The sequence below is a fragment of the Hylobates moloch genome, unplaced genomic scaffold (assembly GCF_009828535.3).
Source record: "Hylobates moloch isolate HMO894 unplaced genomic scaffold, HMol_V3 SCAFFOLD_2, whole genome shotgun sequence".
NCBI classification, from domain to species: domain Eukaryota; kingdom Metazoa; phylum Chordata; class Mammalia; order Primates; family Hylobatidae; genus Hylobates; species Hylobates moloch.
In genome coordinates, this window is record NW_026652277.1 from 128085952 (window position 1) to 128099182 (window position 13231).

Here is a 13231-nt window from a genome sequence, read left to right on the forward strand (position 1 = left end):
AAAAACTCTTGAGTGGAACTAGGTGGTTAGCAACTTCCAGAGAAATGTCTGATATATTTTCCCCGGGAAAGAAAAGAAAGGAAGGAAAGAAGCAAGGAAGGAAGGAAGGAAGGAAGGAAGGAAGGAAGGAAGGAAGGAAGGAAGGAAGGGTTGGTTTTCTATAAAATGTACTAAAATTGTTAATAAAAACCCTTTGAGTTTACTGAAAACAGTTTAGTGACTAATTCACACCAGGCATTCTGCTGGAGACTTTCACACTATGTTCTCAGACCTACTTCTCAAAAAAAACCCCACAATTTAGAAAGTATCATTGTCCTCATTTAACTGACAATCAAATTGAGTGCCAGAGAGGTTAAATGACTCGCCCAACGCCAAAAGCCAATAAGAGGACCATGCTTCAAACCTAGATTAATGAGCTTACATAGGGAAACCCTCAGGCAGCTCTGTTATTCAGAGTTATCCGCGGTATGGTTAAGACCAAAAATAATAGTTATAATTCCTCATTAACTAGCTCGGATCATTGAGGATACTCTGAATGTAACAAAGTCTAAAGTAAGAAAGACTTTAGGAAAAAACTATACATTATGATTAATATGAGCAGAAACTTCAGATTCAACATTTATAGTTGCATTCTGAAAAAACTGTATGCTTGGTTAACAATAACCACTTCTGCAAAGAGTAGACAGTTAATCATTTCACATAATGCTGGATCCAAGTGATATTATTCCCTGACAGACTGGGCTTCTGGTCCACATGGTTTTGCTGATGCAGCTGCTCCAGCCTGATGCTTTAGAACAGGCTTTTGATTTATAGTTTGAAGTTAAAATTACCAAAGAGTTTTAAAAGCAGTCTAAAAGTCATATGCATTTTTCTGTCACTATCTCAGAATACTGCTTTCATTTTTGCCCGTATTTTTACTTGAGTGTCTGGAATCTAGGTATGGATATACAGAATAGGAAAACTAACAGCAGAATAGGGAAATTACTACAAAACTATATGAGATATTTTAAAGTTCTGAAATAAAACAGCTAAAAACGCTTTGATTTCTACACTCACTTTCAGAATAAACGAGTGAAGGTGTGAAGGCAGAAACGCTGACATTTGTTAGCGTGTTTTTTACTATTTGCTTCCCCTGTCACAGCCACATCCTATTTACCACTGTCTGTACATGCAGAAAAATGAAAACAGACTGTGCTTGCTACATGACACAAACAAGGTTTCCATTTATCTAGCCCCGCATAGCTCCTAGAAGCATTTTCCTAAGGAAAGCAATCACTCGCTGATGGGTTTAGTTTTGTTTTTGTTTTAAAGCATTCACTAAAAGAAAATCTCTATGGAAGAATATCAGTATCTTTTAAATTCTTCAACAAGGAATTAAAAAAAAAAAAGGAGCAAATGCATTCCTGATAATTCTGTGCCAGATCACTTTCATTGTAAATATTTTTTTAAAAAAATAAGTAACCTTAGAAACATAAGCATTTCTCCTTTCTAGGCATCATTGTAAATATTTCTGCTATCTCAGGAGCAGCATTGCAAAAGGCCTTATGCTTTATCCTTAGCATAAAGGTTGGCCCACTGCAGCTCCCGTGGGGCTAAACAAACACAGTTCAGGTACATACCTTGTTATCTAAAATTAGATAAATTATATCCGCAGATCACTTTTTCAGAGTCTTATTTTATCCTCACCTTTACCAAATCTTTTGCTAAAGTATTATTGGGGAAAAAAATAAGCAAAATGGCATTGAGTTTCTCTTTTTCTCCTACTCAGTCTTTTCTTTGAAGAGTGGTGCTGGAGAGGGCTAGGATGTAAAGAGCATAACGGAGGAACAGCAAGACTCCTAACTGAACACAAAGAGTAAGTAGTTAGCTCTTTGAATAATCTAAAGTTGATATATTAGAGAATTAGGCCTGTAATTTTCAGCTGCAAAAAACAGATCTACAAAGGTAACAAGCGGCAAAAAAGAAAAAAACAAAACCCTAAATAAAGTTCTGAAAAATGCTTCTGCTTCTTCCCACACATATGAAAAACATTAACAGCATGTAAAAAGGAGTTCTCTTCTGAGATTTTACCCAAAAATCCTATATGTGTCTCACTAAGCCTCCTGACTATTAAATGCCACCAGTTACCCTTGGTGGCAAAGCAAAATACAAATTAATAGGTAATTGCGTGTTAAAAGAACACGCAAACTCTTCGAAGTTGTTCTTGAAGAAGCATGGGCTATCTAAAGGTTGTTTAAAGGATGAAGGAGGAGGAGGAGGAAGAAGAAGAGGGGGAGGAGGGACAAGGAAGAGGAAGATGAAGAAAGGAGCCAGAGAAAAGGGAGGAAGAGGGGAAGAGGAGGAGGAGGAACAGCAATGCAGGGAAAAGCTACTTATTGAAAATCAAGAAGCCAACTCAAGTTTAAAATTGAGTCTCATGCACACTGTTTCTCAAATAGAAACACCCATTCTGACCTGTTCTAAATCACATGGCATCTCTGGCTGGGAACACAGGCCAAAATAGCCAAACCCAAGAAAGGCTGAAGATCAAACACAAGCCAATTGCACTCCGGAGAAATTCTCTAGTATCTGCCTACAGAATACAGTTAGCTCGGGTATACTACACTAAAAATTGCTTTCAAAGAACACAGTTCAAAGATTGTTTCTTTTTTGCTGTCCATTCATAATAAAATGTTTGCAGAGATTTGACATCCTTTGATAGAATTATATAATTTGTAATGTACATAATGTACATTCAATTTTATAAAGTAAATCTTAATCAAAGCTATATATATTTTCTGTGTAGAGCCTAGAGGTTCAAAATAGTGAGAAACATGTCACAACAGTGAGAAACATGATACACAAGCAATATCGTAGTAAACATAACCCCGATTTTTTTTTGTATTTGAGGTCAGCATAAGTAGTTTGCTCTTTCCGGAAAGTGTAAGTCAGTTGCCAAATGAAAATGGTATTCTTCAGCCTGTGCCAGAAGTAAGTTTCTTAGTCTTCTTGCCTAGTCTTGGACAAGACCATTAACATTACTCAACAGCAACTAAAATCTTCACATCAATTTAAATATCTCTATCCCTGCCAACACTTTATGTCTAGAGTTGACTCTATAAATAATGTTGGGTGATTAGTGAGATTAAAATTAGACCTTCAGCTATCCAATGTCAATGTTGCTATTCTTGGTTTACATTTTAAAAAGCTGATGGGTTTGTTCACTTTATTCAAGTATAAAATCAGAGGAAAAACCTCACCTTGTGATGTCCAAATTCATTCAAAATGCTTCCCAGTTTTCTGGTGTTGCTATGTGGTTTTTGGGCAGCAACAGCTGGATGGGGATCCCGCCAGTCAATGGACAAGCGGTGATACCAAAGGTGCTGACTCTCCAGAATGTGAGCTGACTTGATACTAGGATCAAAACGATGCACTTCACATCCGTTGTTGGCCATGCTAACCTCAAAATGGGTATCATCACTTCCTAGCCTATAAAGAAAGAGGACGGAAATCAACAACAAAAAATGCAATGAAGCAAAGTGTTGGACTGACAAGATAACAGTTCCAAGGCCAAGGTTCTTAGTTACATCAAGCCTTCTCCTGTTTTAACCCATGGCTAATGTAACATTCAATAAACTTTCTTTCACAAAAAAGCATTATTGCTCAAAGCTTCTGGATAAAAGATAAATTATCTGCTAGACAAAGACCAGAGAATCACATACTCAAACATGTAGGCACATCATTAAATTGTTTTTTTTTTAAGTGATGTAAATCACAGTAGCAATGAAACAAAAAAGACTATCCAGTAGTCTTAGATTTTCTCAGAATGTGTCCACAAATATAAGCCCCAGGATTAGTTCTCTTTAGGAGTGCATGTTCTACTAATGAGGTAATTTGTCTCCATTCTAATGGCCACAGTGCTGTGTATGCAATTTGACTTAAAGACAACAGCTGTTTTCTTAGAAATGTAATATATTTTTAAATAGTGCAGATAAGAAAAAAGGCAAATATATGTGATTGTACTGCATCCAAAACTCAAGAAGCAGAAGGTTTCCTCACCTAAATTCACATCAAAAGGGGAAGAAATTATGAATTAATTGTACTTAAGTACTCAATAGGTAGCACATCATATGGAAAATTATAAACTTACAAATGTTGAATTGACTCAGAAATATTCCCTGTTTAATGGTGCAAGGATCGGCACTTTGATTAAAGTGCCAGTTTTAATGAAAAGCATGAAATTAACTGAGAATGATTTTTTTAATGGTGATTATGGCTTCTCTGCCCCAATACTGTACTTATACATGATTTAGGATACCAAAATCCCACAGAGTAGCTACACTACTTGGCCGAACCTAAACCCAGTGCAGAAACACTTCATTCTCATAGATTCTACAAGTATTTCGTAAGTGGATTTTTTTCAATAAATATAGTCAGCCCTCCATAGCTGTGGGTTCCACATCCACAAATTCAACCAACATGGATCAGAAATACAGCATTGATGGGATGCAGGAGCCTACTGATATGAAGGGCCAATGTTTTCTATCTGTGAGTTCCACAGCCAGACTTGATAGTTCGTGGATTTTGGTATCCGTCGGTGGGGAGAGGGTGGCCTAGAACCAACCGCCAACCCCATACGGAGGGATGACTGACTATTGCATAATCTGGAAATACACAAGTTCAGTGGATAATAATTATTTACCTTATTTTAATTAACTAAAATAAGTCTTCAGTTCAGAGATCATCCACCTAGACATGCTTTTTTTTTTTTTAGATGGAATCTAGCTCTGTCACCCACTGCTGGAGTACAGTGGCGTGATCTCAGCTCACTGCAACCTCTGCCACCGGGGTTCAAGCAATTCTCCTGCCTCAGCCTGCTGAGTAGCTGGGATTACAGGTGTGCCCCACCATGCCTGGCTAACTTTTGTATTTTTAGTAGAGACGGGGTTTCACTATGTTGCCCAGGCTGGTCTCGAACTCCTGACCTCAGGTGATCCACCCTCCTCGGCCTCCCAAAGTGCTGGGATTACAGGCATGAGCCATGGCACCCCACCTAGACATTCTTAATACAGGCAGCCCTCTGTATCCATAGATCTGATCCACAAATTCAACCAATTGCAGATTGAAAATATTCGAAAAAACAAAAATAAAAAAATAATACAACATTAAAAATAGTAAAAATAAAAATCAATACAGTATAACCACTATTACATGGCATTTACATTGTATTAGGTATTATAAATAATCTAGAAATGATTTAAATTATGCAGGAGGATGTGCATAGGTTATACACAAATACTACACCATTTTATATCCAGGACTTGAGCATCCTAAATTTTGGTCTTTGCAGTGGTCCTGCAACCAACCTCCACGGGTACTGAGGGGTGATTATAGTCTTATTTGCCTCTTCCTTACCCTTCACCCAACTACACTGCTCTTTTTCCCACTGCATCCCATGGTAAATCAGCCCTCTGATGTCCCTCAGCCATAGCTTTTTCAACCTTTTTGCCTGGAGAAAATTCAGCACTCCTCTCACAAGCACTTCCATTTCTTCCACCTAACAGATCCTGTTCCCTATTTTCTACCTCCTATTGAATCCGCACAGCTCAGACCACTGAAGTCTCTACCCCAGTTTTGCAATTTCTGCATTTCCAACTGAGGTACCCAGCTCATCTCACTGGGACTGGTTAGAGAGTGGGTGCATCCCATGGAGGGCAAGCAGAAGCAGGGTGGGGCGTTGCCTCATCCAGGAAGCACAAGGGGTCAGGGAACTCCCTCCCCTAGTCAAGGGAAGCCATGAGGGACCATGCCATGAGGGATGGTGCATTCCAGCCCAGATACTACACTTTTCCCCTGGTCTTCGTAACCCACAGACCAGGAGATTCCCTCTGGTGCCTATGCCACCAGGGCCCTGGGTTTCAAGCACAAAACTGGGCAGCCGTTTGGGCAGACACTGAGCTAGCTGCAGGAGTTTTTTTTTTCATACCCCAGTGGTGCCTGGAACACTAGCAAGAGAGAACCATTCACTCCCCTGGAAAAGGGGCTGAAGCCAGGGAGCCAAGTGGTCTAGCTCAGTGGATCCCACCCCCAAGGAGCCCAGCAAGCTAAGATCCACTGGCTTGAAATTCTCACTGCTAGCACAGCAGTCTGAAGTTGACCTGGGATACTTGAGCTTGGTGAGGGGAGGGGCGTCTGCCATTACTGAGGCTTAAGTAGGCAGTTTTCCCCTCACAGTGTAAACAAAGCCTCTGGGAAGTTTGGACTGGGCAGAGCCCACCACAGCGCCTCAAAGCTGCTGTAGCCAGACTGCCTCTCTAGATTCCTCCTCTCTGGGCAGGGCATCTCTGAAAGAAATGCAGCAACCCGAGTCAGGGGCTTATAGATAAAGCTTCAATCTCCCTGGGTCAGAGCATGTGGGGGAAGGGGTGGCTGCGGGTGCAGATTCAGCAGACTTAAACGTTCCTGCCTGCTGGCTCTGAAGACGGCAGTGGATCTCCCAGCACAACACTCGAGCTCTGCTAAGGAACAGACTGCCTCTGCAAGTGGGTACCTGACCCCCATGCCTCCTGACGGGGTGATACCTCCCAGCAGGGGTCGATAGACACCTCATACAGGAGAGCTCCAGCTGGTATCTGGCAGGTGCCCCTCTGGGACAAAGCTTCCAGAGGAAGGAGTAGGCAGTAATCTTTGCTGTTCTGCAACCTTTGCTGGTGATACCCAGGCAGACAGGGTCTGGAGTGCACCCTCAGCAAACTCCAGCAGACCTGCAGAAGAGGGGCCTGACTGTTAGAAAAAAAAACTAACAAATAGAAAGCAATAGAATCAACATCAAAAAAAGGAAGACCGGGCAAAAACTCCATCTGAAGGCCACCAACAGCAAAGACCAAAGGTAGATAAATCCATGAAGATGAGGAAAAACCAGCTCAAAAAGGCTGAAAATTTCAAAAACCAGAACACCTCTTCTCCTCCAAAGGATCACAACTCCTCGCCAACAAGGGAACACAACTGGATAGAGAATGAATTTGACAAATTGACAGAAGTAGGCTTCAGAAGGTGGGTAATAACAAACTCCTCTGAGCTAAAGGAGCATGTTCTAACCCAATGCAAGGAAGCTAAAAACCTTGATAAAAGGTTAGAAGAATTGCTAACTAAAATAACTAGTTTAGAGAAGAATGTGAATGACCTAATGGAGCTGAAAAACACAGCAAGAGAACTTCATGAACCATACACAAATATCAATAGCCAAATCAATCAAGTGGAAGAAAGGATATCAGAGATTGAAGATCAACTTAATGAAATAAAATGTGAAGATACGATTAGAGAAAAAAGAATGAAAAGGAACGAACAAAGCCTCCAAGAAATATGGGACTATGTGAAAAGACCAGACCTACATTTGATTGGTGTACCTGAAAGTGACGGGCAGAATGGAACACACTTCAGGATATTATCCAGGAGAACTTCCCCAACATAGCAAGACAGGCTAACATTCAAATTCATAAAATACAGAGAACACCACAAACATACTCTTTGAGAAGAGCAACACCAAGACACATAATCATCAGATTCACCAAGGTTGAAACAAAAGAAAAAAATGTTAAGGGCAGCCAGAGAGAAAGGTCAGGTTACCCACAAAGGGAAGCCCATCAGATTAACAGCAGATCTCTCTCTGCAGAAACCCTACAAGCTAGAAGAGAGTGGGGGCCAATATTCAACATTTTTAAAGAAAATAATTTTAACCCAGAATTTCATGTCCAGCCAAACTAAGCTTCATAAGTGAAGGAGAATAAAATCCTTTACAGACAAGGAAATGCTGAGGTATTTTGTCTCCACCAGGCCTGCCTTACAAGAGCTCCTAAAGGAAGCATTAATTAAAATTAACTCAAGATGGATTAAAGATTTAAATGTAAGACCTAAAACCAAAAAAACCCTAGAAGAAAACCTAGGTAATACCATTCAGGACATAGGCATGGGCAAAGACTTCATGACTAAAACACCAAAAGCAATGGCAACAAAAGCCAAAATTGACAAATAGGATCGAATTAAATTAAAGAGCTTCTGCACAGCAAAAGAAAGTATCATCAGAGTGAACAGGCAACCTACAGAATGGGAAAAAAATTTTGCAATCTATCCATCTGACAAAGGGCTAATATCTAGAATCTACAAGGAACTTAAACAAATTTACAAGAAAAAAACAATTCCATCAAATATTGGGCAAAGAATATGAACAGATGCTTTTCAAAAGAAGACATTTATGTGGCCAACAAACATGAAAAAAATCTCATCATCACTGGTCATCAGAGAAATGCAAATCAAAACCACAATGAGAGGCCATCTCATGCCAGTTAGAATGGTGATCATTTAAAAGTCAGGAAACAACAGATGCTGGAGAGGATGTGGAGAAATAGGAACGCTTTTACACTGTTGGTGGGAGTGTAAATTAGTTCAACCATTGTGGAAGACAGTGTGGCGATTCCTCAAGGATCTAGAACTAGAAATACCATTTGACCCAGCAATCCCATTACTGGGTAGATACCCAAAGGATCATGCACACATATGTTTATTGCAGCACTATTCACAATAGCAAAGACTTGGAACCAACCCAAATGCCCACAATGTTAGACTGGATAAAGAAAATGTGGCACATATCCAATGTGGAATACTATGCAGCCATTAAAAAGGATGAGTTCATTTCCTTTGCAGGGATATGGATGAAGCTGGAAACCATCATTCTCAGCAAACTAACACAGGAACAGAAAACCAAACACCACATGTTCTCACTCATAAGTGGGAGCTGAACAACGAGAACATATGGGCACAGGGAGGGAAACATCACACAACAGGGCCTGTTAGGGGGTGGGGGGCAAGGGGAGGGATAGCTTTAGGAGAAATACCTAATGTAGATGACGGGTTGATGGGTGCAGCAAACCACCATCACACATGTATACCTATGTAACAAACCTGCATTTTCTGCACATGTGTCCCAGAACTGAAAGTATAATAAAATAAATAAATAAATATTATTTAAATAAAATAAAACTAAAAAAAAGGAAAGAGTTTTTTACCACTAGAAATTTTAGCCATTAATTTCCAGAGATGATCATGTTTAGCAGTTTTTTATATCTCTTTCCAGAAATTTTCTACATATATACAAGTGTTTCTCTATTATAAATATCATAAGCACACACATACACATATAAGTTAGGCATTAAATAGTGGGAAACTTTTATATAATACATTAGATAACATAAAACTATTTGTAATTTGTAATTTTTGGATTAATTTATGTTATACTTTTACTATAATCAATATATAAACATGTACCACGTTGGAATGTAATAAACTATATTCATTTAATTGATATATAAAATTCTTACTTTCATTTATTTGAAATAGCACTTCTTCAAGCGTAGTTGAAATTGGTCAAGTTTGTGGTCATGGAAAAAGCAAGAGGAGGAGTAAATATAATATACACAGGTGTTACAAACCCAAAGCGGTAAACCAGGAGTCAAATCCAATCCAGGTAGGTCCAGAGCACGTGCTCTCTATACACCACCTCGTTGCTGATGAGCACAAGACACAGGATCATGGAAGGGATATCTGTGATCTCAGGTCTAGGGAACTGTCAGTTACCAGACAGCAACGCTCCATGAGGAAAAGGGCTATGTCAATCTTGCTCATTTCTAAATCCCCAGTGCTGAATAGATGAATGATTACAGACCTAAAAAATGCTGCCCTAAGTGAAATAAAACTATGAGGCAGGGTCTGGAATTCTCAGAACACACAGTACAATATTCAGTATCCAAATGTTGCCTGTGGTGAGCTATATTTCACTGACTTATTCATGTTCATAAACAAATATTTATAGAGCATTTTACATGTGCAAGGCACTACACTGGACACCAGGGGCAAATGGATAAATTAAACATGGTCCTTGATCTGAAGAGGTTCACAAAGTAGTAATGAAGAAAGATTTTTGAACAAATAATTATAATAAAAAGACAACCATTATTTATAGCAAAAATGTATTTAGTCTATAAGGAAATCATGTTCTGCTGTTATTTAACTAGAAGGAGAATACATTATAGAAAATTTTGCTTGACAGAAATATTTTATTTAATGTTTATTTAATGAGGCAAGAGGTATAGATCATATGGCTTCCATCTCAAGGTCTAAGACCACTAGTCCGTTTTTTTGCCAACCTGTCTGTATCTTGGCCATGAGGAAAGGTAAAAGGGGGAAAGGTAAAAGGGGAAGTGATAGTCTCATCCTGTCTTCTTGGGGAAGTGGCCTAGAAGTTGCACACACCACTTTCATTTGCAGCTCACTGCTTAAAGCTATTCATATGGCCATTTACAGCTACATGGAAGGCTAGGAAATACAGCCATCAGAAAGGTGGCCATGCGCCCTGCTAATCTCAGGGAGTTCTGTTACCAAAAAAGAAGGGACGAATAAATATTGAGGGACAATGAGTAATTCCTGCTACAACCCATTTCTGAAATAATTAAGCAGTTAACATGTATATTCAAAGCTATATACCTTTGAATTAAGACTGCAAACTCTCCCTCTCTATCAGGAAGAAACAAAATTATGTAATTCATCCTGACAATATTGTTCTGCACATATTAATGCTGGGGTTAGAAGTAACTACAAACTTTTCAACATAGAAGGACCATTAAATCTGAGAGCTGTTGAAGAAATAGGAAGGGGGAGATTTATAGGGCTAAATTTTCAAAGGTGATAGAATAATAGTGGAGCCATCTTGATCCTCTTTCTCTGATGTCTTAGAGAAAAACAACTAGGATCCCTGCAGGCAGTTGTGTGGACTGTGCACTGAACAACTCTGGGAGATGTCATTCCCATCATAATCACCATAAGAAATGATTTTCTAGTAGTAAAAGTTCTTGAGGGAGGGGTGCCCTTTCCCAAATTGTACAAAGGTACTCTTTGGACAAGCTGCAAGTGGTACCGCAGTCCCATGCCCTTTAACACTGCTGAAGGGCAGAAGGGGTGGGTTGTGGCACTGTTTCAGGCCCTTGATTATTCTTTTAAAAATATTCCTGAAAGTATTAAAGTGAGTGGGCTTTGATGTTCTCCATGAACAAAAAACTCAGAACATAAGCACATGAAAAGATGCTCAAGATCATTAGTCAGTAGGGAAATGCAAATCAAAACCACAGTGAGATACTACTTCACATCCGCTAAGATGGCTATAATCAGAATGATCAACAATAATAAGTGTAGGCAAGGATATGGAGAAATTGGAAACCTCATTGATTACTGGTGGGAATGCAAAATGGTATATAGCCAAGAGAAATGAAAACATATGTCCACATAAAAACTTGTACAGGAATGTTCATAGCAACATTATTCATAAACACTAAAAAGTGGAAACAACCCAAATGTCTATCAATCAATGAATGAATAAATAAAATGTGATATAACCATACCAAAATTCATACAATGGAATATTATTCAGCCATAAAAGGGGATGAAGTACTGATACATGCTGCAATGTGGCTGAACCTTGAAAATATTATGCTAAGTGAAAGAAGCCAGTCACAAAACACCACATATTATATGCTTTTATTTATGTGAAATGTCCAGAATGGGTGAATCTACACAAACAGAAAGTAGAATAGTGATTGCCTAAGGATGGGGGACTGAGGATGGAGGGAAGAGGGTTGGAGGGAAATTGAGAGTGACTGCTACTGGGTACAGAGGCTTCTTTTTTGGGGTAATGAAAATGTTCTAAAATTGACTATAGTGACTAAAAGAGCCATAGAACTGTATATTTTAAGTGGATGAATTGTATGGCATGTGAAATATATCTTAACAAGCATTTTTTAAAAGGTAAAAAAAACAAATAGTGGAGCCAAGATGGCCGAATAGGAACAGCTCCGGTCTCCAGCTCCCAGCCCCAGCGACACAGAAGACGGGTGATTTCTGCATTTCTGCTTGAGGTACTGGTTTCATCTCACTAGGGAGTGCCTAACAGCGGGTGCAGGACAGTCGGTGAAGCGCACTGTACGCGAGCCGAAGCAGGGCGAGGCATTGCCTCACTCGGGAAGCGCAAGGGGTCAGGGAGTTCCCTTTCCTAGTCAAAGAAAGGGGAAACAGATGGCACCTGGAATATCAGGTCAGTCTCATCCTAATACTGCGCTTTTCCAAAGGGCCTGGAAAACGGCACACTAGGAGATTGTGTCCCGCACCTGGCTCAGAGGGTCCTATGCCCACGGAGTCTCGCTGATTGCTAGCACAGCAGTCTGAGATCAAGCTGCAAGGCGGCAGCGAGGCTGGGGGAGGGGCGCCCGCCATTGCCCTGGCTTGCTTAGGTAAACAAAGCAGCCAGGAAGCTCGAACTGGGTGGAGCCCACCACAGCTCAAGGAGGCCTGCCTGCCTCTGTAGGCTCCACCTCTGGGGGCAGGGCACAGACAAACAAAAACTCAGCAAGAACCTCCACAGACTTAAATGTCCCTGTCTGACTGACAGCTTTGAAGAGAGTAGTGGTTCTCCCAGCACGCAGCTGGAGATCTGAGAACGGACAGACTGCCTCCTAAAGTGGGTCCCTCACCCCTGAGCAGCCTAACGGGGAGGGACCCCCCCAGTAGGGACAGACTGACACCTCATTCAACCGGGTACTCCTCTGAGACAAAACTTTCAGACGAACTATCAGACAGCTGAATTTGTGGTCTCACGAAAATCCGCTGTTCTGCAGCCACCGCTGCTGACACCCAGCCAAACAGGGTCTGGAGTGGACCTCTAGTAAACTCCAACAGACCTGCAGCTGAGGGTCCTGTCTGGTAGAAGGAAAACTAACAAACAGAAAGGACATCCACACCAAAAACCCATCTGTACATCACCACCATCAAAGACAAAAAGTAGATAAAACCACAAAGATGGGGAAAAAACAGAGCAGAAAAACTGGAAACTCTAAAAAACAGAGCACCTCTCCTCCTCCAAAGGAACGCAGTTCCTCACCAGCAACGGAACAAAGCTGGATGGAGGATGACTTTGATGAGTTGAGAGAAGAAGGCTTCAGACGATCAAACTACTCTGAGCTACGGGAGGAAATTCAAAACAATAGCAAAGAAGTTAAAAACTTTGAAAAAAAATTAGAAGGATGGATAACTAGAATAACTAATGGAGAGAAGGGCTTAAAGGAGCTGATGGAGCTGAAAGCCAAGTTTCGAGAACTACGTGAAGATTGCAGAAGCCTCAGTAGCAGATGCGATCAACTGGAAGAAAGGGTAT

General features: G+C 40.4%; 1 protein-coding gene across 5 annotated transcripts in view; it reads right to left on the minus strand.

Moving 5' to 3' along the window:
- The window catches only part of METTL24 (methyltransferase like 24), a 117836-nt gene that overhangs the window by 48431 nt on the left and 56174 nt on the right, over nucleotides 1–13231 (minus strand). For all 5 annotated transcript variants that reach the window (XM_032156539.2, XM_058435475.1, XM_058435474.1 and 2 more), the window contains one exon: nucleotides 3240–3468. In XM_032156539.2, coding sequence (XP_032012430.1) covers nucleotides 3240–3468 — 229 coding nt within the window. The remainder of the gene's footprint in view (nucleotides 1–3239; nucleotides 3469–13231) is intronic.